Here is a 22,986-nt window from a genome sequence, read left to right as displayed (position 1 = left end):
TGGAATTAACTTAATTATAGGCACAGGAAAATAACTGCTGGTTCTGGGATGTTCTTAATCAGGACTCTTTCTGTGCAGTACCTTAAAAGAGCAGAGTTAAAAATTTCTGTCAGAATAATAATCAGATTCACCAGCAAGTCTTCGCATCCTGAAGTAGTAGCAGAAAGCTGTGTTTTATCTTAATCTGTTCAAAGGAGTTTTTCACTAAATACAGTGATAAATGTTTAGTTCATGAAGTTACTTTTCATACTACTGACCCATGCCACTGTAAATGCATATTTGAGCAGGCAATCTCCATTACAGTATCTAACTTCTCTTTGAAATGACAAAAATCACCAGCTTCTAAAATTGCATCTATAGTCCTTTGTGTTGAAACGACAAGTATTTTTATCTTCCACAATACAGCCTGGTAAAAGGGAATTCTAAACACGCAAGGCTTAAAAACCTCATCACTGCAGCAGGGCCTTTCAAGAGACCAGCACACATGTTCCAGCATTCCTCTAGGGTGGGACCATTTGCAGAAACAGATCTTTGTAAAGATGTTGTCACAAAACTCTATCAGCTTTACACGGTTCGTACTGAAGCTGAATTAACACCAGATCAAAAGAAGAAAGAAAATGATTCAGTATGAGACAGGAAGTGATGGAAACAGCCCTTGTGTAGTTGTGACATATAATATCCCTTCTTTTCTATAACAATCTGAAGGCACATGGTAAAGAACCTGTAGGTCAAGGAGTCTCAGCCTCCTTTACCATACTGCCACCAGCCAACAGAAACCATCCTAGTGGAGTCCTAGCAGTCAAGTTTCATAAAGCAAAAAAAAAAAAAAAAAAAAAAAAAAAGCACACATACCGTACACATTTAGTCCTGCTTCTTTGGAATCAACTAAAGAAGCAGCTTGTTCAAAACATTGATTTTGATTTGTTAGTTATGGGGTTTCCATTTCTCAAGCTAAAAATACTTGCGGTGTCATATTCAGTAGTGCGCATGAGGTAGCAATATGCTTTGAGATGGAGGCTTTAAAGCTGCATAAGTGTCCTTCTCAAGTAACAAGAGCCTAGACTTGAAATTCGATTTACCAGCTCTACTAGAAAATATTTATATACATATATTTGTATATAAGCTCTAGAAAACAAATTAAATAAAAGCAATTTTGAAGCAGAACACTCCAAAAAAGTATAAATGCATGCACTGTAATGTTTAGTAATCTAAAAGGAGAAACTGCATCAAAATACTTTTGTTCTTTAGCACTCAAAGACAGACAGACACCAAAGAATTTAGAAAAACAAGTTCACTTTTTTTAAACTACAGTTTAATCAGATTTAAAGACACAAATTAGAAAAAAACATTTATAGGCAAGTTAAAAACACCTTTAAAACATAACAGCATGCTGCTTCTGCAGCACGGCTGAGACAAATTAGAAATAAGTAATTATTAAAATATCACAATCACAGTGTAACTAACAGTGGTATTTTAATTTTACCATACACCAACACTTAGTTTATGGATCTGTTGAAAAATAACACTTTTTAAAAATATATATATTTTGGAATAATAAAAATGAAATTCACCGACAATGCATTATAATCTGAACCAGGAAAGGCAAATTTAGGAATATTGTAGCTATCCACTTTTAGGGGTGTTTTTGCACCTTAACATATGGGTAGTTGGAGGCATAACTACTTCTGCATTGAGGTAAAACTACTCCCTTGAATGTGTAACCAAGGCAGGAAAGAACAAAGTTCTGTATTTTAAATTCTTAAACCGAATAATTTATTACAACATCTTTGAATAATGCTATATTTACCCATCTTACACTATTTTTCATTCAATACATTTTGAATGTTCTCTTCTACCTGATCTAGAACACATCTGAGGTCTGGGATTTAAGAGTAACTACCTAATTACTATTGTATCATTTTGACACCTTTGTCACAGTAAGACACATCAGAAGATTCTTCATAGAAATAGTCAACACCACTGAACAGAAGAAGGTAAAAAGAAAAGATGTAAAGAGAACTGATAAACACATAGAAAGGCAAAATATGCATAGGCAAATACTCCTTAACTTATTGTGACAAAAGATTGTCGCACCTTTAATATGTAGTGTTGCACTATTCCGATTACCGGTCTCTAGGCACCCTGTTTCTCTATTTTTTGTTTCAGATTACATCATCTCAGTTTGGAAGCCTAATCTGACTACAGCATGGACCACAGCTATCTGTTCATATGACATTGTAGTGAAGCCTAAATGAAAATCCAGCTTGGGGTATTCCTCCCTCAGAGCGTGAAAGAAATGAAGACTGTGCAGAGGTCTCTCTTGCCAAGAGGTTCATTTGGAATAAGGTGCTGGACTGAGTCACTATTAATATAAAGAGTTTCCTCCCAAAGTGGCCCTAACTCAGATTTCAGTCATATATCTGAAGTCAAATTTTGTGTTCATAGCCTGCAGCAGAAGATCCTGTAAGGGCTGGGTTTGCAACAGAGTGAAAGAAGCCCTTTACTTTCCACTTAAAGCGTAACCAACAGATTCTGTTCTCACTTTAGGAAACAGAAAACTCAGTACTCAGAACGGAGCCCAATAGCCTTCATCTGATGTAGCATACAACTGGAGGGCTCAACACTAGTCTCATGTAAATACTGATATGGACTATTTTAAGTACATTTATGCATACTATATGTAACTAGTTTGTCAATTCCTAAAGTTTACAAAATGTTTATATGGATATGCACATGGATTTAGACAATCTAAAAATGTCTAAAACCAAAACCAGGCCTAAGTCACTGGACACACAGCTAACGCACAAAAGATCATAAAGTGGCAAAATTTGCTTTTGCACATTTGTATACACCTAAAGTGAGCACAATTGTGTTTTAAATATTTAATGGGATGAAAATTGATACAGTTGATGGTTAAGTTTTGAAAAAACATACAAAAAGCTCATCTCAAAACAAGTTTTTAAGAAATTAATTCTTTTTTTTCATTTAGTTTTGACCATAACAAGCAACTGTTCCAATATTTCCAGTCGTAACCTTGCAGGGTGACTTTGTGGATGCCTGAACTTCATGGTGTTTGTAAAATGCCTAGGTTAAGACAGTAAACACATCAAAAATCCAGGCAGATGTAACATAGAGCAGCTGCAACCTGGGTCACAAGCAAGTAGATCCTCTGTCAAGCTCTGCATGTCGGGTTAGCTCCCCTCAGGAACTCTGTGGCAAACCCTCCTGGCCACTGACGGGATGTGTTCTTACCAGAAACTTCTTCCCAGCCAGCTTTTCTACCAGGACTGTGAAGAAGATCAAGCCTGACAGTGCAAACTAGCTTAGATCCAGACAGATCTGATAATCTAATGAGAGTAGGGTCGATTCATGAGAGTATCTGCTTAGATACTTATTCAGCACAGCAATTAAATACTTGTTTAAGTACTTATAGCCAACGGATTTTCTTAACAGGAAATTTAAAAATACTCCTAAGTGCTGTTCAGAATATTACTGGACCTAAATAAATACATTAGGGCTAATCATGTAGTGAAATACTGTGATGAATCAGCACAGAATCAATGTATTTTTTTATACATAGAGTCTGCATCATATTCAAATCCTTATTTATTTCCATCTGTTTTTCTAACACTGATCACTTTTCAACATAAATGGCAACATTTCCAAATTTTCATTGAAAATGAAAAATTCTCAAACCTGACTTCAGAATTCAATGAGAATTACAAAGTGAAAGACTTAAGGGTAAGGGAAATGAAAGCCTAAATTAGTGTAACTTGTGCTTTTAAATTTATCATTCAGGGCCAACTTATAAAGTTGAGCATGTGAAAGTTTACATGTAAGCAACAGTGACACTTTTTCAGGCAAACGTGAGGACACATTTGACCATGTATTTAAACAAATTGTTTACAATTTGCTTGCAAAACTTCTGAGAGACAAATCCAGACTGTTAAAATTACTTTTGATATGAATATGACAGGAGGTGAGGATCCCATAAAGGTCTCCTCTGCATCAGAGGACGTTTTACCACTAACCAAATCAATGCCATCAAAAGAGGCACAACTACCTAGTGTGCATCCTGTCATACATAGCATTTATATTCATATTACTTATTCCCATAGGGGAAACAGAACAAGTTATTTAAGTGTAAAATTCTTCTAATAAATAATATACTATACTGGAAAAACTCATACCACAAGCCAGTGTAGAGCAGGGAATATACAAAGATCTCTTTGTAAAGTCTTTTCGCTAAAGCATGATTTGTTATCAAGAGCATATTGCAATGCATACCACTATTTTTACATGGTAATATACTTTAAAATGTCACCTATTACTGAAATCTTGTCTACATGTCAACTGAAGGAATGGCCACAGAAGAGTAAGTTTCCTGAATAAGAAGGGCATATCTGTAACTGTAAAGCTAGCAAAGCCTTCCCGATTACAACAGTAGTAGGCACCACTGAAAGTATTATTTAAATATGTAATATATATCTCTCTCATTAATACAGAATCATAAAGGTTAAAAAAAAGGTTAAGCAAGCAAATAGTTACTATCAGGGTGACTACATTTACTAACTAACATTAACTCATTAAGTGCCTGAATGAGTTGTTCACAATAGGCAAATATCTGCAAAGCACCATAAAATCATGAATGATATGTTGTATTTACTTTTCATAGTGTGCTGATCTGCAATACAGAAAACACTTACTTTTTGGATATACGTTAATTAATAAGTGAAAGAATACTTAAACCCATGTTTCCTTCATGCCTAAAACATTTCCAGGAAATTTACTCTCTACTATTTTTCTCAGCAAAAGCAATAATAAATCACCACCATCCTTTCAAATTCAGTATTACAAAATGATGTGTGCAAAGCCTAAAAATCATCTAAAGCATCAGGGCTGGCTGCTCTTGACTTTCTGACTGAATGGATAAAAAGGATCCAGTGCGATAGCAAGGCAGAAAACTAGTGAAGCAGAGGGAAAGCAACAACAAAACCCCAGTTTGACTAAAATCAGAGTGCTGCCATTAAACCAAAAAAACCTCTTTCCGTAGTCCCCAAGAGAATTCATTTGCATGAACAGCAGATTTTGGTTCAAAGTACTTTTATATTCAGCAATGACATTTAAAGGGCAAATTCTAGAACCCTACACTTAAAAATAATTTCTGTGCAGAACTAATTGTCATAGTTTTCTTGTGTTGTAACTATTTAAGGGGTTCAAATCATGATGAAAAAAGTATTGTATTGCACGCGGACACCAGACACATCCAATTTGAAATCTGTATCTTGCCACTTGTGCCCAATAAAACACGTACATATTTTCTTAGCTGTTTCAACTTCCCCATATATGAAAGTTCTGAACAAAACTGTACCTGTGAATTCACTCACACTGAAGTACCAGTCTTCACTATCCTAAACACGCTTATTTTCTGGGAGCGCTTACAACTGTTTTCATATTTCATAATGAAGAATTAGTAAGCCTCCATCACACATATGGGCACACACGCCAAAACAAGGAAAGAAGAGTACCACAACTTTAATGGGAAAAATGGCACATTAGATGTTGTGCTGACATCCAAAAAGCACTTGTTTGGGTAGATATGTAGACTGCACCGACAGCAACAATTACTGAAAGAATCAACCCTAACTCTACTCACCCATCCAGAAACGTGCAATTCTAATTTGTTATTTCATGTAAGTGTCCCTTCAAGAACAGAAAGTGGAAAAATGTCTTTCCTGATTCTGTATCTACTATGGATAATCAAATATAAAGAAACTAGTGTGCCCTTACTTACAAACAACAGAAAAAAACAAAATGCCATTTCAGAGAGGCATGAGACAACCACAACCCCTTGGAGGGGGAGATCTACTTGGGTAATCAAAGAAAGGGTTTAGAAGTCAGGTTATTTTCTTTTAAGGATAATACAGCTGTCACTGAAACAACAAACATCCCTACTCATCTAAACAGACTCATCCACTCATTTCATATTTAGTTCCCCCCTTCTAACTGTGTAGGTTAATTAGTGCTAATCTCCATATATGGAAAAGGTATGTCATCCTCCTGGAGTCTTAGGCAAGGAGCCAAAGGCCAGACATGAACTGTCACAGCAAGGGAACAACTCTGACCTGACTCAGAATCTGTAAGCCAGAAGTAGTGACTACTTTTGCATGGTAGTATCCCCAAAGCTGAGGACTATCATGGCACTTCTGGTACTAAGAATATTCACCCCACTAGTGCCAGATATTTGATCAAAAATTTAAGGTTCAAAATATTATGATGAAGTTTTACTCATTCATTTGTAGGTTATTAATCAACAAGCTGCATTATTTTTCTCCGGTAGTATTTTGTGTCAGTTTTAAAGCTAAAAAAACCCCCATGTGGATAAATGGTTTGTGTTTACTTAAAAAAAATTATATGAAAATACAGAATATAAGCAATTAAAATGTAGCCCTTTAACAGTAGTACTCTAGCAGGGACCACCATCACAATAAGTGGTCTGGAATAGATAGAACCACTGCATTATTCCCTTGACACACTTCCGTAGTTCAGTCAGTCAGATATTCTGAAGGATTTCTTTCTTTCATTATGTTACCCACAATTTGATGTGAACTTTGCATCTAAAATTCTAATTTAAAGAAAAAGCTTTTCCTCAAATTCATATACTGCTTTGGATAAAGGGCCATCCGTTACCAAGCACACAGAAATTGGTTACGATAGTAATTTCACGTTCGACTACCTGTGCGCTACAGCTCAAGGTAATTTTGCTATTTTTATACTGAAAGTATCATCAACTAACTACTGTATGCCTGAAAATTTAAAACAACTTTGAGTATTAAAAATCATTTTTTATAAAACAGTTCTATTCTAGAACAAATATTTCTGGTATTTAAGGGTAAAAAACACACTTAGTGCTTGCACATTTTCTTCTGTGTCCTATGGCTGCCTTTCCTTCTGTAGCTGAAAAGCCCACTTAGCAGTGCTTTTTTTTAAAATTGGTTTTAGGTACTTTAAAGTAAAAGAAACCTAGATTAGACCTATCAAGCCCTGGAAAAGGTGAACCTTCAGGTGTTTTAATTCTTTTAAATCCATTCAGAAGGGCTATGTGTAATTATACTCTTTATCAAAGAAACCTAGCTATAATTTGGCATCAGTAATGTTTACAGTTCCATAATGTACTGTAATAGTTTGAGATACTTTAAGAAAACCCTCCAAATACTGAGATGCTTATTGCAATTCCCTTTTAAAGATTCAAAAGCCTTCTAATGACTTTGCATTTCCTATTTTTATCTTCTTTATAGCATATGGTATTATATATTTGAAGTATGCTTTCCATATAAAACCGAACTTGAAAATACCCACTTAGAAATAATATTTCAGTAAATAGAGGGTTTAAGGCAAGTCATTAATTTGGAAAAATTCATTTCCATTTGTTAATCCTAGATTGACACAATTTTATTCCACCCCATCAGTGCCTTGGGATACACAACGTACATTCAGCAAAGGGCACACATATGACCCTATGGACATACGTTGCAAGTCCTGAGTGCCCATTGAAATAATGGTAATATCTTGATATAAGGCGTGACCCACAGGGACATGGCATGGGAGGGGTTAATTTGTTTTGTTTCCAGTCTTGCTATTGTATGTGATTTTCCTAGGTAATGCATTCTTTTCTTACTAAACATCTTTGCAAACAAATACAAACCCCTTTAAAAGGTGCTAAAAATGGGTTTCTGAAAACATACAAAATATATTCATCATAGTATTTCCTCAATCACTGTTTTAATGCTTGATATCTGCAGGTTATTTCTTGTTTCTGACTGAAACTATTATTTGTTGTGGAATAACTGTTCTTTTGCAAAAGATTTTCTTCTTCTAGTTTTTTGGACCACACGGGCTGGATGCTTTCATGCTTTTTACTTCCTTTTTGAGTTCTTTTCAATGGAAATACCAACAACACCAGGATGCTGGCAATATGAAGACAGAAATAGCAGGAGCTAAAAAACAAACAAAAATAATAATTCAATAAAACTCTGACCACTCTTACAGGATGCTTAAGCAATAAACTGTCAAAACCTACTTGCATACAGTACTTTGCACGTAAGACATTTAAGTCAGGAAGACATTAGTATTTCCTTTTTAAAAAAGGTATTAAGGGGGAAATCAGAAATTAATTCTTCCCCCCAGTATTTAGTGCTATAACAGAGACATCAAGTGAAGTCTGCTTTGAACTATTTACTTTTTCACAAAAGTTACTTTTAGGAGTCATTATCTAGTCTTACTATAAAATAGTTCAAGTGTATATAGTAATCTCAGAGGTACCCTTTGGTTTTGTTTTTGGTTTACTTGGTTTTGTTTTTCCCCAGTCCTAGAAAAAAATAAGTCTATTATGAGAGGAAAATAAGAGCACTTTATGATTTCTCATACAGAACACAAACTATGATCATTAGAATAGAAATACAATTTGCTCAGCTAACAATTCAATCTGACAATTATCACTAAAATAGCTTCAGAAATCTTGTGCCACAGAAAATACTTCTATTTTGAGTTAAAGAAAAAAAAAAAAAGGAAGCAGGTAGAACGTGCTTACCTGTAAAAGGTGAGAGAAGGTTTTACAGAGAGCAGTACAAATGGCACAACTGTGTAACTTATTGCTACTTGAGTTGCCATCCATGTTATAATATCATAACATAGTTTAACAGCAGGAGATTCAACAAAATAGTGTCTGATATTGTTTCTTATCTGAAAAAGCAGATAATAGTAAGTTAGATTAGGAATAAACTTTGAAAGCTTTCTTACTGTACAGGGTTTGTTGCACCTGAAGAATTCATAGGATGAATTGAAATGCTATGGTTTGGTCAAGTATCTTTGAACCATTCAGAACGCCCATCAGTTTCAACAGGAATCAATTCAAATTCCCTGCCTTTTAGGCTAGTGCCCTTCATCCAGTAATTTAAATATTCATGAATTTATGTAGAATTTAAGTAAATGAATCCCCCCCCTAAATCAAATGTAACTTTGGACTACTTGTCTGAATGAGGGAGACATTCTATTCTATCAATATCTGTAAATATTGAGTTTTGGAGTAAACGAAAGCCAGAATACTTCTGATAAAAGCTTCTATTATGGAAAGCCATTTTCATATACTTCCTAATAAGATATATTTTAGGACAAGCAGAGTATAAAACAGAATGTACAAAATATCAGTTGCGATGAGTTACTTCAGGAGTCTTAATAACAACTACTATCAAGTGGCACTGTTATAAAAGGACTTAATTTCCTATACTGTTATAAAAGGACTTAATTTCCTATACTGTTATAAAAGGACTTAATTTCCTACTTCTTTTGTTCATAAAATTCTGTTCAAACAACGGAGTACCAGAGCTATTTCAAAAAATCCAAACCCACACAGGTTTGGGTTCAGTTTTATTTCAGTGCACAATTAAAAAGATATCAGTAGATCTTGGCCCGTCCTTCCTTTGACTGAACTGTCATCCTTGCTCACACTCTTATTTTCTGACAAGCCAAGATGGGCTCAACTCAGCCTTTGTGCAGCTTGGTATCACAGCTGCCACCTTCAAACCATCTGCACTGAGGTAGTCCTCTCTCAACAGCTGCATACCAACGCACAGTTTAGCCTCTTCATCCTTCAACTCCTGGTTCTAAAGAACATATGGAAGGCTGGCTCATGCTGATTTCATTCTTTACATTAAAAACCTTTTTCACCCTCATTGTCCTTCTTACCCAAATTCCCCTGCAGATATCACATTCCCACTCAGCCTTTGTTTAGTTAAGCTAAATAAAACAAGCCATTCTAGCCCCATACCCTTCATCTTGCCACCTGCCATCTCCCCCCCGTTTTCTCCTATGGTTGCATGCAATGACTTGTTCCTGAGTTCTGTAAAACTTGAAGTTTCACAGAATTTTTTTCTTCTTGTAAAAAAAAATTAATATTTTAGGACTTGAAGGACAACTTTTAAGATAAATGTATAATTGCCCCTAGTAAAGACCCAATTATGAAATGTGTAATGATTAAAGGGAGCAAAACTAGTTGAATACATGCTTAGGCATGACAGAAGAATGTGGATCAGAGCTGCCAAGCTTTGCAGTTAATAAAGCCTAGTAGAGTTAAGTAATAAACATGCTGAAGTACCTCTAACACATCTATCAGTTAATATAGTATCAGTACTTGTTAATACAGAAACTCAAAATATTTTTGTTTAAAAGCCTATTGATTAATACCTATGAAATGTGAATACAATGCAGCTTACTAGTGAAGCCCAGGACGAAGTACAGTGAGCACTCAGATTTACTGGACTCACCTTACTGAGAGAACACAACAACTTTTGCCTGTGAACTGTCCCTGAACCTTGGCTTTTGCACCAGCCCCTGACTGATAAATGTCAAAAGTTCACTGCAATGGAGGCTGGAAAGGAGAAGGCAGCTATACTTATTGTAAAGAAAGGAGTCAATTCTGTCACACAAGGACTATACCCACACCTTTGTGAAGCAAGAGGAGGAGCCTGTGTTTTAATACTGTTAGTAACAATCTAAGTCTGAAGTACCACCTTCCCCTAGCTATTATAGCAACAAAGAGAAGTATGCTTCATTTCTCATTCTCCTGGTTCTTTCGGCAAAAAAGTGGTCTGTTATGCTGCTCTGAGCTGATATCTAATTTGTTTGTCCTCTTTCCCACTGGGTAACTGATAAACCTGCCTCTGTTCTTACTCAGCTTTCTCAAGCAGAACTGTGAGAGATGACTTGGCAGATTTGCTGGTTCCATATGGTTCTGAATAGCAGCTGTGAAAGCTTGTTAGCGTGACTGCACCACTGGCTGGCCAATTTTGAATAGTAACTGCACTAGAGATTTTAATCTGCTGGCTGGGGAGAAGCATTCTTCAATTATCATCTTTACAATAGTATTGAACAGAAATTAGCGGGGGGACACCTCTGTAAATATATAGCATTGACTCCCAAATTTTAAGCTACTCATCATCAGTGATTTTCTTCACCATCAGAAAGTTTTTTTCAAAATGATCTTAGATAACATCATCTTGTTCAGCATGGCATAGCAATACATGATCAGTTAATACAGAGGAAGAGATTCCACAAAAGATGTGCCACAAAGATGTTACAGGCTGTGTACAGTCTTGCTAGTTTCCACCGATCAACCGCTCCTTAGAATTAATCATTCCTACTGCTCTCGCAACTAAAAAGTAAACAACACTATCAGACAGACTGGGTATCAACTGTAAAGTGCATCTTTGGACTGCAGAACATGATCAATTTTCTTTTACAAAACTTAGTATTATTTAAGAAGATACTTGGTTGGTACTTACAGCTCGTGCTGCTAGCGTCATTAGTACGCCCGTTAAAAATGTTAAATAATATCCTGGGTAAACCCCATGCCAGATGGCCGAAAGGATGAAGGTTTGGATGGTTGGGCTGAAGGTGGCTCGCTCATAGCACACTCTGGCAAGTCAAAGACAATTCAAAATAAATAACAAGACAGATCACCAACAATCTTCCCAGTTATCATTTAGACATTTATGCTTTTAGCAGTTTCATCTCCAACACATCATTTGCAGTGCAACTGCAGTTTACTATTATTTAATAATGTTGCCACTGTATTATGACTTACAGAAAATACTTAAAGCTATTCACAGGTCCCGATTCAACCCCTCAGTGCTAACCTGTGCTCAGTGCCATCACACATAGTACTTATTTACAATGAAGTGATACACAAGCATCCAAAGTCAGGTGTTGGTGTTAACAAGGGATCTTGAGCCATCCAAGAACATGTTTGAAATGCTATGCTGGAAGGCACAGACTATCCTGCAAACTCTTGTGATGAGTCAGGTATGTATTTTTCATAAACTGAAAGCAGCTTACAGGAGAAGGGGAAAAGTAACAACTATCTTGAATTTTGAATAGAGAGACTACAGTTGAAAATGTGTCTGTGTAGGGCAATTACGTGAGCATGACGATGAAATTACAATTAATGACTCTATCGATGTGAGAATATCAAATAAGGAGAATGCTGAACTCTGCTATTTAAAAATTGAGACTCTGAATTATTAGGCAAGGTCCTACAGTAAGGAATTCTAGAAGGAAGAGGGGAAAAAGGAATCCAAGAAAAGGTAGTTTCTAGGAGACAACATTACATGACACAATGACAAACCATCGTGATGTGGAAGAATGATAGGAAGCATGGTAAGGTCCTGATATGGCTTCATCAAGAGTTCTTTAATGTCTTTAATGATCTGAAAACCAAAAAGCAATAGGAAATATGGAAACAAATGCACTCTGCCATGAAGCAAAAATAAACAGCACAAGCATGCAGGAACACAAATCTAAGGCTAACATACAAAAATGAGTTTTAACTAAAAAAGTCCACAGACACCTATATGTAAAAAGGTTTTGTAAACACATAGCAGGTAACAGAGAGAGAAGAGAACGCATGTCTATCATTCAAAGAAGACAAGCTAATGATACAGAGGGCTGAAACATTCACTATTAATATAACTACTTTACTACGACTTCCGTATATGCAAAAGATTGCCGAGACCAAATGGTACAGTCACTGTTAAAGAGCAGAAGGTAAAAAGACAGGATCTGAATAGGGAAAGATCCAAAGTGTATTTTGCTAATTTAGTTTATTCCAGTCAAACAGACGTGGTAAATTTTATCTTATGAGCTCTTCAGCGCGGGGTACCAGCATAGCCCCCTCCCCTTGCCAAAGGGCTTCCCTAACAATGGCCATTAAGATGAGAACATTGGGTGCAGGTGCACGCATGCGCAGGACAAAACTACCTGAGGACCTTTGCCCAAAACAGGCTACCTTAAAGAGGAAAGCAACATGGGCCAGACTAAACAGTAACTGGGGAATTTCAAAAAGACTTTGAGAGACAAAGACTGTCAGCCTAGAAAGTACAAAAGCATTAGCAAAAATTTTAACAGGTCAGGGAGACATCTTGGAGCAAAATACTAGTCATCAAAACCTGATCTGACGCTGCCAGAAGTTGCCCCACCAGCATCATGACCTCTGTCTCGGCCAAGACAGAGCATCTGCCCTGGTAGTGCCGAGCAGCCTGCATCCAGCCAGGGGACACTCAGTGCAGCATGCACTACACAGGCAGCGATGTCTCATCCCCCTCAGCTGCATGGAAATGAACTTGTGGCACACTTTTGTAACTAGCATGCAAACAGTGGGGTCACGTAGAGCTGGAGCACCCATGTCTCCCACAGTGCGTACAAGCAGGGGGCCCATGCTTCCAGAAGGAGGTGGGGTTTTGTATCCCACACGTCCTTGGGAGCGGAGGTGCAGTTTGCACAGAACTGTGTGCGAACATGTGCGCTTTTTAAACTCCTTGGGATTAGTTACAGAAGAGTGTTTAGAAATGTTTATTCAACCAGAACACTAAATGCATACAAAGCGTTATCTGTTCTAGTACTGATATTAATTAATTCTGAGTGTATATTTCACTGACTGGTGGTTAATTATGTCTCATTAATAAATTGATAAATGGCTTCAATCTTTATTTGGTTTAAAATTCTCTAAGCAAATCTTCCCCTGCAAAGCATTCAGGAGCTAACAGAACTAAATTAGCTAACCAAATTTCAGCTACATCAATGCAAGTCAGATAAGATACATACTAGAAAAAATCATCAGGCTTCAATTTCAAAGAATAAAAAGTAAGCTTAAACTCCTCCATGGATTTGTCAATAATAAATTGTGTGGAAATGCTTCACTTGATATTCCTAAAAGCAAACCAAGGAAATATGGTCATCACAACAGGCTGAGAAAATTAAAATACAGGTGGTTAGGTTATGTTATCCGCCGTTTGCTCTAGCAGTGGGAAGATGCATCAACTGTTCAGCAAGGTGCTGCCTTTGGTCTGATTCTATACTTTTAATACTAGCTTGGGTGCTAGACTGAGAAGTATATTGTTCCACCTTGCCTTCCCTTCCTTTTTTGGGGTGGGTGGCAGGTAGACAAGACTGGCATTGTTTTCTTAGCAGATAGAGCACCAGAATCTGAAATCACGTTGAGAGACTTGAATGATGTTCTGAAATCAACAAGATGAAGTCCAAAGCATAGAACATCTAATATGGAAAGTGGAAGATACAGAGCAGTACCCACCCCTGTAACATTACTGAGAAAGTGTAGCTGAGTATGAACAGGAATGAACAGTCTGAAACACTGAGCATCAGCTGAGCATGAATCAATACTGCATTGCCGCTGCAGAAAAGACAGACATAATACTGTGATGTATTAGAGTGTTATCTAAGAAAAGGTAACTAATCCACTCAAATCATTCAACTCTGCCTGTAACAAGCCAGGGAAAGACCCTGGCGGTCTTATCAGAAGTACTACATCCAGTGTAAGAAGACGGAAAGTTTGGAAAGATGCCAGAAGCGAGCAACAGGAACCACAGAGGTTTTGCAACTGTGACCAAAGACAAATGGAATTAGATGTTTTCTCTGGGAAAATAAAGAATGAACAGGCTGAGGGGGAATGTAACAGCTTCCCCAGTCAGGAAACATTATCATGATATATATTGTTGAAATATGCTACTATGTAAATATCTATTTTAACTTGCATGCTTGTAACAATAATACCTTTGAACTGCTGCATTTTGTGATCTACATTAAATGTTTCTTAAACTTCTTTGTGATCTCTAGATCCATTAACTGTGTTTTTAGAAAGACTTTATTTTTACACACAATCAGGGTTTAAGTCCTGTAATTCTGATGGTTCAGTTTCTCTTTAGAGAGTATCAGAAAAGAACAGAACAAATGCTGATGTCTGGTATTTCATGTGAGATAAATGCCTAAGATTTTAGGTACTTCTGTAAGTGGTAAACAAGTGAAGTATTAAAGTGGATGTTTAAAGTAACACATGAGCTTGTCCTCTATTCAAACTGCTGTAGCATTGCAACTAACTACATTATTGGTAATATGATATATACTCTGTACCACTATTTATGGTCCTCATATGTAATCATTAAAACAATCTTTTACTTGCAACAAAACTTTAAGAAAAAAATGCACCCTCCTCCCTTTCACTGTGGCAGACTCAATATGGATTTAGACTATGCTCGAAGATTCTTCTACAATTGTTCTTAAAAATATTTATTATATTTAAAATATTTATTTAAAATATTTATTAAAAATATTTATTAAATCGTTTAATTTTTCTTTATATCTTCTTTTAATGTCACCCTGAGCAATTGATTTCAATTTTTTTCTTTCAATTCTTAACAGAAATGTTGCTCTTCTCCAGTAAAAGGAGTTTTTGTTTAGAATCATTCCATTTAGGAAATCTGAAAGTCTGCTGAAACACAACCTTTTCATATTAAGTTTTAATACAGGTAAACTTCTGTTCTCCAACTAAATTAACACGCATTTGAAGATAGCTAACTAGCTTTGTTTTATTAAATGATACATTTCAATACCTGCAAGGATGTAATTCTTCCTTGCTGACTGTCCTAGCAATAGATTCCATTGCCTGTTGAGCCAACCAGAATAATCACATAAAATTCAATTTCTGTTTTTAATTGGGTCAGAAAAATATTTAAGGAAGAAATTATGGAAGAGAGAGAATACACTATAAAGAAATTTGATGGAAGAAACATTCTGTGTCCAGCCATCCTAGAATAAGAGATAAAGTCCTCTGAGTGTTCCCAGGATGGGGGTCTCAGTTAAACTTGCACCTAATGATAAAGGTCTACTAAACAGAGATTGGGAGAAGGGAAACAACACCCACACACTGCTCAGGAACACTTTCTTAACTTTCCAGTTACCACAAAGTAGTAGTAAAAGCAGAGTGACGTAGTTCATAGGGCACTATACCTGTCTCCCAGACAAGGAAAAAAGTGCACCTGCAGGATACTAATTTGCAATTTATGTTAATAGTGTATCGCAGGGGGGTAATACTTGCCACACACTCATTATGGAAGGAGCACAGAAAATTCCCAGAATGTATGGAAGCTCCTGTATCACTGTTTGGCTAAAAATAATACAGAGCTTCCACAGGCTAAGATGTACATTTTGCCTGCTGCTCTTAGCAACATGCAATGCTTCAAATGGTAAGAGAGGAAAAACAGAAAAGAGACGCCTCCACAGATTAATGGATTTAGGTTCCCTATGACCGGTGAAGAAAAGCAGTTTCTATCATAACCTGGTAGTTCAGACTAAGAGAGAAGCCCTAAAGTCAGGGTTTTAATTCAAATATCACAAGAAGAATGTCCTGTGCAGTTGCTAAACAACTGATGTTTTGTGGGGTTTAGCTTTAAATGTTAAATTATCTTCAAAGAAATATTTATCGAAGAAACTTCAGTGGAGAAAAGCTTTCCTTTAAGAAATAAATACCTTTTAAGCCAAAGAGCTGTTTGGATATTCCAGTTATCAAGAAACATCTTGAAACTTGTGGAAAACTGTAAAGTAAGAACAAATTAATTATTTCCCTAATTGTAAAGTGTTAGAAAATATTTCAAAATTCTGACATATAAATTACAAAAAAACCAAACAACTGTACGATGAGTTGAATAAGTTATATACTCAATTACTTATAACCGCAAAACATTTTGGAAGTCAACTGACAAGTAGAACATATTCAAAACAGACTCTATTTTCCATCCTTTCCTAAGGATGTGAACATGTCATTTTTGACTTGGAACATATTCACTACCTTGAGGAACAAAATGCGTAGGAAAAGTTACTGAAATTACAAGCACCTACCTACATGGGCACGTATTTTATTTGAAAGAGCCAGAAACAAACCTCTATTTGCTGGATTCTCAGATTTGATACTAGATCCCAACGTGTAACTCCATTTTTATCATAGCCTCTAAAACCAAACCCTGCTGCATTATTAATTGCATCTGCTGCAATGAAACAAAAAGAAACAAATAAATTATCAACTGCCTGTATTACAAATTGTGCATCACACAACGTGTAGTTTGTTCAAAATATCACATTTTAAAGGCTACATTTTTTTTAAAATACTGAGGATTACTGTATTTGACACTTGAACAAACAGAAAATAATCCAAGCAATGCACTGGCTTTCAATACAAAAACTTGTACAAAAGCAGAAAGAGTGAAAGGTAGCGCTATCTGCTTCACAGTAGAGACATCTCCTCTCTCTCCTATCACCTCCTTAGACTTGCTTGAGCAATTTGACAGAAACAATGAGATGCATCATGACTACAGACAGTGGCTGGTTGTAATGATTTGAGGTACCAGCTCAACACTCAGAAGCATATCTTTGGTCTTCATTATGTAGCAACCGTGATGTTTAAAGCATAAAGATAACATACGAGTCGCTTCAAGCAGGCGCACAGTCACAGCGCCACACACAGAGCAGTGCAAACCTAACAGAAGGAAACAGGGATTTTACTAGGGCACAAGGCCGCTGGTACAACGCTTCTGAATGAGAAGTGTTTACGATACATGTCAAAGGTCAAATAGTTCAAAGCAAACAGTATTTTTCCCTAGGAGAAAAAGCTGCTACCATCATCTGGACCATGCAGGAAAATACAAGGGATCTCAGTCTGAATAGCGCCTCTCGCTTTCAGTTATCACCTTTGCCTCAGCTTTGTTAGCTCAGACACTAAAATTTCCTCAGCTATACTTCTTCAATTAGGGTGGCCACTTAGAAGGAAACGAGTCTTTTTCCCCCAATACTGCTTTTGTTGAGCCAGGCACCTGGTTGCATGCACCCAAACATGGACACACATCCATGAGGCATGAACCCAGCCATGTATCCACTTACGTGGGTAAGTGACCATGGGGAGAAGAATGTTAGCTCCTCTCCCAGTTCAGAGGAGTCCTGAGGAATTGGAAGCAAGGTGGGCAAAAGGCTCTGCAGAAGCAATACAGATCTAGTCCTCTAGTTACAGGCCATGAGCCCTCTCTGTTAGCTCAAAATTCATCTCAAGCACTGTAAATAGATTGTCACCTTTTAAATTACAGCTAGCAAAGCAAGAGAAATTGCTCAGTTTGTATTACCATATTAAAAATAATTTGCTTTATACAATAGTGACATGTAAGAGAAAATCATATCTTTTGCATTTTCCTTTCTTCTCAAACAACTTTTTCAAGGTATTAATCCAGTGTATTTCAAAAGTAGAAGACACAATTGACTCAAACGCTCAAACAATTCCTTTCCTGAAGTTCGGTTTCTCCAGTTATCTACCAGTCTGGAAGAGGGCTTTGTGACATTTGATTTAATATAGGGTAATTTATAATATTTTTAGTTCCTCATCATAAACAATTTTAAAGAAACATCTTTGAAAGCCACAAAATTTGCTGCTATACATCTGATATCATTGATGTGGACTTCAAACATTAGACAGTGATTTTATGCTCAATTAGAAAGAGCTGAAGACATGAACTCCATCATCTCTTGCTAGCTAGAGTACAAAGACTACGGCTAGCTTAACTACTCATTTTATTTACTAGTATTCATGTTAAGTAATTCATTTTATTAACAGATTATTTTTTTCTTAAGTGCAAAGAACAGTAATGTACAACTCAAAAGCCCAACATCCAGTAAAACCGTTAAGGCCCTCTCACATTCTACTCATACCACTAGAAATTTAGATGAGATAAAGTGGAGGGAAGAAGGAAAAAAAAAAAAAAGCTATTTAGCAAACTAAAAGTACAGAGTTGATATAGTTTATTTTCTTCAGTATTTCACCAAAGGAATGCTAGCTCTACACTACTAGCAAGTACATAAGGAGAAATCCACCTGAAGTATTACAGGGAAAAAAAAACAACGAAAATTATTCATTTTTCAGATGACTCCTACTCTTTACTGACAAGGATACTGGTCCATAAGAGGACAATATTCAGAATTATTCATTCCACAACAAGCCCCAGAACTGCTATATCCAGACAAGCTGAAAGCACTTCATTCATTGACCAGGAATGAAACCAGCAGCTGTAAATGAGTCATGCTGTTCTGCTACACTAAAGCTTGCTTTATTGCATTGTTTCCCACAGATTCTCTCTCAAAAGAATTATGAAACAAATATGTAAAACTGGAGAAGAAGAGGAAGCTGATGAAATCTGTTTAGTGAGCCACTTCCAAGATGTCAGCTTACATAAATACAGCATTTTGCTGTTTTATGTGTTGTTTTTTTTCAAATAATGTAAAGTGAAAAGCAAAGCGTTCTTTAAACTATATTATCTATTCAGTGACTACGGCTGTTACGCCATCAATCGATTAGAACTTTCAGTAAGCAAAGACAAACTGAAGCGTCACCCATCAAATTCTGAAAAATACTACTGTAAATGCCATCTACTATTAACAACACTGTGTTATATCTGAATTTCAATATATTCATTTTTCCTTCATGCTTGAATAACATGAAGCAAATTACTGATAACTAACAACAGGAAGAGGCTTAGAATAACTTTTCAGATATGCTAAAATCAAGGTATTTAAAAAAAATCAGGGACTGCGCATCAGACTAGATTTACTACAATGTTTAAAAACCAAAAAAGTCATTGGTCATTAAAACACTATCACTCTCCAAAAAACCCTTATGTTTCACTCAAATTTGTTCAGGAGACCATGATCTCATTTGCAACACTGTCACAACACTGTGCTTAGATTTATGGTAAATTTTGTTTCTCAAAAAGAGACACACCATTCAATAAACTGACACCACCTCATAATACCTAAATGCAATAATGTTTTCCTAAGGCCTCAAGAGGGCACTGTCACTTTTTAATACATGCTTAGTGTGCAGCATCTCAAACGAAACTCACTACGTACACTTTCTTTTTTTTTTTTTTTATATATATATATACACACACTTACCTAAAGTCCATGCAAAATAATACTTGGGCCTGGCAGCCATAAGAGACACGTATAGGTAAAAAAACCTTACAGGCCATGATGCTGTAGCTCTGAAGTCATCATCAATGTTGTATTCCACAGGTAAAGTTTTTGTAATAGTCATGTGGAAGAGTAAGGACAGGCCACAGATTAAGAGTTTCTGTGCCACAGCTATCTGAAAAGTTTAAGATGGGAGACTGTAAGCTTCATATTTTGTTAATCTTCTGCAAACAAAGGCAAGTTACAATCTTCCTTCCCTAAACAGATGTGTATATATATGTCAATTTTGCAGTAATATATACTACCAACATTTTATAGAGGCTCAAGGAATATTGTTATCTTGATTAAGTTGTGAGCACCACTTCTTCTGGCAAACACAGCCAATCCAATCTGACTACAGCGAGCCTCTAAAAACCCTTTCAATAATGGGAACACCGTTTCCAACTCCAGGCTTTTTTTTCTTATTTCATTGTCAAATTACTAAAGCAAGTAAGTTGTTAAGACATCATAACACAAAGCATATAATCTAGGACAAGATGAGTACAGTTATTGCAGAGATTCCAAAAACAACAGCAAGGCTTCAGTTCATTTTCAGTAATCTTTGGCATAACGCAGGTGTTCAATAGCTGCCCAACTCAATGTATCAATCATCTCTGTTACATTAGAATAACTAAATTCTAAACCAACTAAAATACTGAAATAATGTATGAATCTACAGGCAAAAATACCTCAGTTCTATATAGACCTGTTTTCCCAACTAGAGCGATCAAGCTATAAGGGGTCAAATAACGTGCTCACAGACACGTAAATATGTTGTTCAGGTAGGATCTGGACTCAGATTTCCCCAAAATTCAGTTTTGCTATAACCACCACACTGAAGAGTATATATTTTTAGGAAAACATTTCTAAGATTCTATTATAAAACAGAGAGCAATACTGCATGACATTGACTGCTTTAAGTCACTAGTCTGATCCACATCCCAAGGGCAGTAACATGTTCTGTGCAAGCTCATAAAGTACCACACTAACCAAGCACCTACAAAAGAGAAGTTTGAGAGCTGGTTCATTTAAATGTAATTTTCAAATTCTGATTGTATGTAAATTTAATATTTAACCATTACAATTTAAGTTTAACCATTACAATTCTACAAACACTAAACTTGGCGAGAAAACAATCAATCTAGCTATTTTTCTTTGAAAAATCAGAACAAAAAGATAACCAGAACCCTTTTCCTGTCCATCCTGCTTCCAGTGTACCTGCCCAAACTTTTAAAGATAACGTCCTGCTTCAATTAGAGTGCAGCTACACATATCTAGTTCCAAAATAAAACAATTCTGTTCCATGATACAGAATGGAGCATTAAGCACCCAACTGAAAAGACAGATTTCTGCAAGACACACAGTATCAAAGATTCACCCAGTCACACAGATGTAAAAGTGGTACAACCTGATCAAAGATTAGACTTGGGAAAGCTGAAAAATGGTGAGGGTAACTTCAGATATTGCACATATTTCATGTGGCTCATCTCAGAAGGTATTTCAGAAATATTTTCAGATTAGAAAACCCAGCTGGATAATTCAGGAGGCAATGACCTATTAACAGCTGGTGTTTAATTATTTGTTTTTACTAGCTTTCTAATAATCTTCATTTTAATATTTTACTCTATTATAGGACTTCAAAGTAAAGGGCACTAACTTTCTAAAAGTGTGCCTTTGTTTTTCTAGTAACTCTTAATCCATCTCTTTGCCAAAGCAGAGGGGAAGTTCAGTTGGCTTAACTTCTTCAGGAAGTTAAATAGAAATGAGTGTTCAGAAAAGCCATTATTAATGCTAATGAATCTTTAATTTTGGCATGTATTATCTAATACATGCAAGAGTTGGATATTTGTAAATATCTGTAATCCCAAAGTTCTGAAGACAGTGGCAAGGATTTAGCATCAAAGTCTAAGCCATAATTAAAACTCAGGTTCAATTTAGCATGAGAAACAGTATTTATAGGCTGGTACATTAACATGCAAGTTAAAATATAAGCATAAACAGATAAAATAAGTGTTTTCCATCTGAAGATCTCTACAAAGTCTCCAAATAGTAAGCAATGTTTTGACAACTTATAAGCAATTTTATCTCTGTTGAAAGGCCAGCTTTCTGCCACTGTCACTACCAGTTTTTCTATGCACTATGATTAATCTGCCTATTCAACCCAAAATATGCTTAGTACCTCTTTGAAGGATTTTAACTAAATTGTGGAGGTGAAAGCCCTTCTTTTAAGGAAAAGCATCAGTTTCAACAAAATTTAACTTAAGAAAAAATAATGAACTCATACAGGGCTCTGCATAAATCGTACTTTTAAAAAATAAACTCTGCGGTTTTCAAACTGTAGTTGTAGAAAAAATACTGTAGGAGGACTACGCTTTTATTTATTTGTTAAGTAGTTAAGTGATGTATTTCTCCAGTTTTTTTAGCAGCAACATTTAAGTGTAGGGACAAGCACGACTACATCCAGAAACAGCATAAATTCTTTTTTTTTCACTTTCAGGGATTAGTATCAGGTATATTGGTGTCCTTAGCAAGCAGTGATGGAGATAATCTCCTGCCTCTACAAAAACTGGGAGCTGCAGTTTCAGGACGGGTTTAAGCAGAGTTTCTGAGGGACAATCCAAGCACAGGCTGCAATGCAAAGAAGCAGTCCTGCCCTGTCTCCTCAAATGATCTGAATCAGACCACAGTGCAGTGCAATTCATGTTATTAGTGCTGCTGGGACAAGCAAAAGACCCAGAACCCGTGGCTAGGACCTGCCGTATTCAGCAAGAGTTTATACATCGGTTGGCATAAATACATGATTAAACTACAGCCTGAGGTTTCTTATAGCATGCAAGTTTTGAACACATTCACACAGAAATAAAAGTCCTCGTCTGACACTACAATAATCTATAGTTCAATTTCCTATAGAAATGCATTTGGTAAAGCATTAATTCACTTCCTATTGCTTAATTAACTACCTTATCTTTGCCAAGGCATAAATAGGTAATCACTGGATCGGTCAGTTTTCACAAGGATGAAGTAACTAATGGAAAAGTTTGAAGTTTAATATCATTCACTCTTTAAAGTTTTCAACATATCAAAATAACTGTTAAG

The 22,986-nt window shown here is 36.2% G+C and overlaps 1 protein-coding gene across 4 annotated transcripts in view; it reads right to left on the bottom strand.

Annotated features, from left to right (window-relative positions):
- Positions 1-1,312: 1,312 nt before the first annotated feature.
- MBOAT2 (membrane bound O-acyltransferase domain containing 2) overlaps positions 1,313-22,986 on the bottom strand; it is a 176,907-nt gene continuing 155,233 nt past the window's right edge. For 3 of the 4 annotated variants that reach the window (XM_054820189.1, XM_054820185.1, XM_054820188.1), the window contains 6 exons: positions 19,834-20,026; positions 16,786-16,889; positions 16,375-16,439; positions 11,340-11,472; positions 8,591-8,742; positions 1,313-7,997 (listed from right to left, as the gene is read on the bottom strand). In XM_054820189.1, the coding sequence (XP_054676164.1) occupies positions 7,775-7,997; positions 8,591-8,742; positions 11,340-11,472; positions 16,375-16,439; positions 16,786-16,889; positions 19,834-20,026 (870 nt within the window). In that variant the 3' untranslated portion in view covers positions 1,313-7,774. The remainder of the gene's footprint in view (positions 7,998-8,590; positions 8,743-11,339; positions 11,473-16,374; positions 16,440-16,785; positions 16,890-19,833; positions 20,027-22,986) is intronic. The other variant, XM_054820186.1, reaches the window with a different exon arrangement.

Source organism: Grus americana, chromosome 3 (genome assembly GCF_028858705.1).
Source record: "Grus americana isolate bGruAme1 chromosome 3, bGruAme1.mat, whole genome shotgun sequence".
Taxonomy (NCBI): domain Eukaryota; kingdom Metazoa; phylum Chordata; class Aves; order Gruiformes; family Gruidae; genus Grus; species Grus americana.
This window is presented reverse-complemented; position numbering and strand designations above follow the sequence as displayed.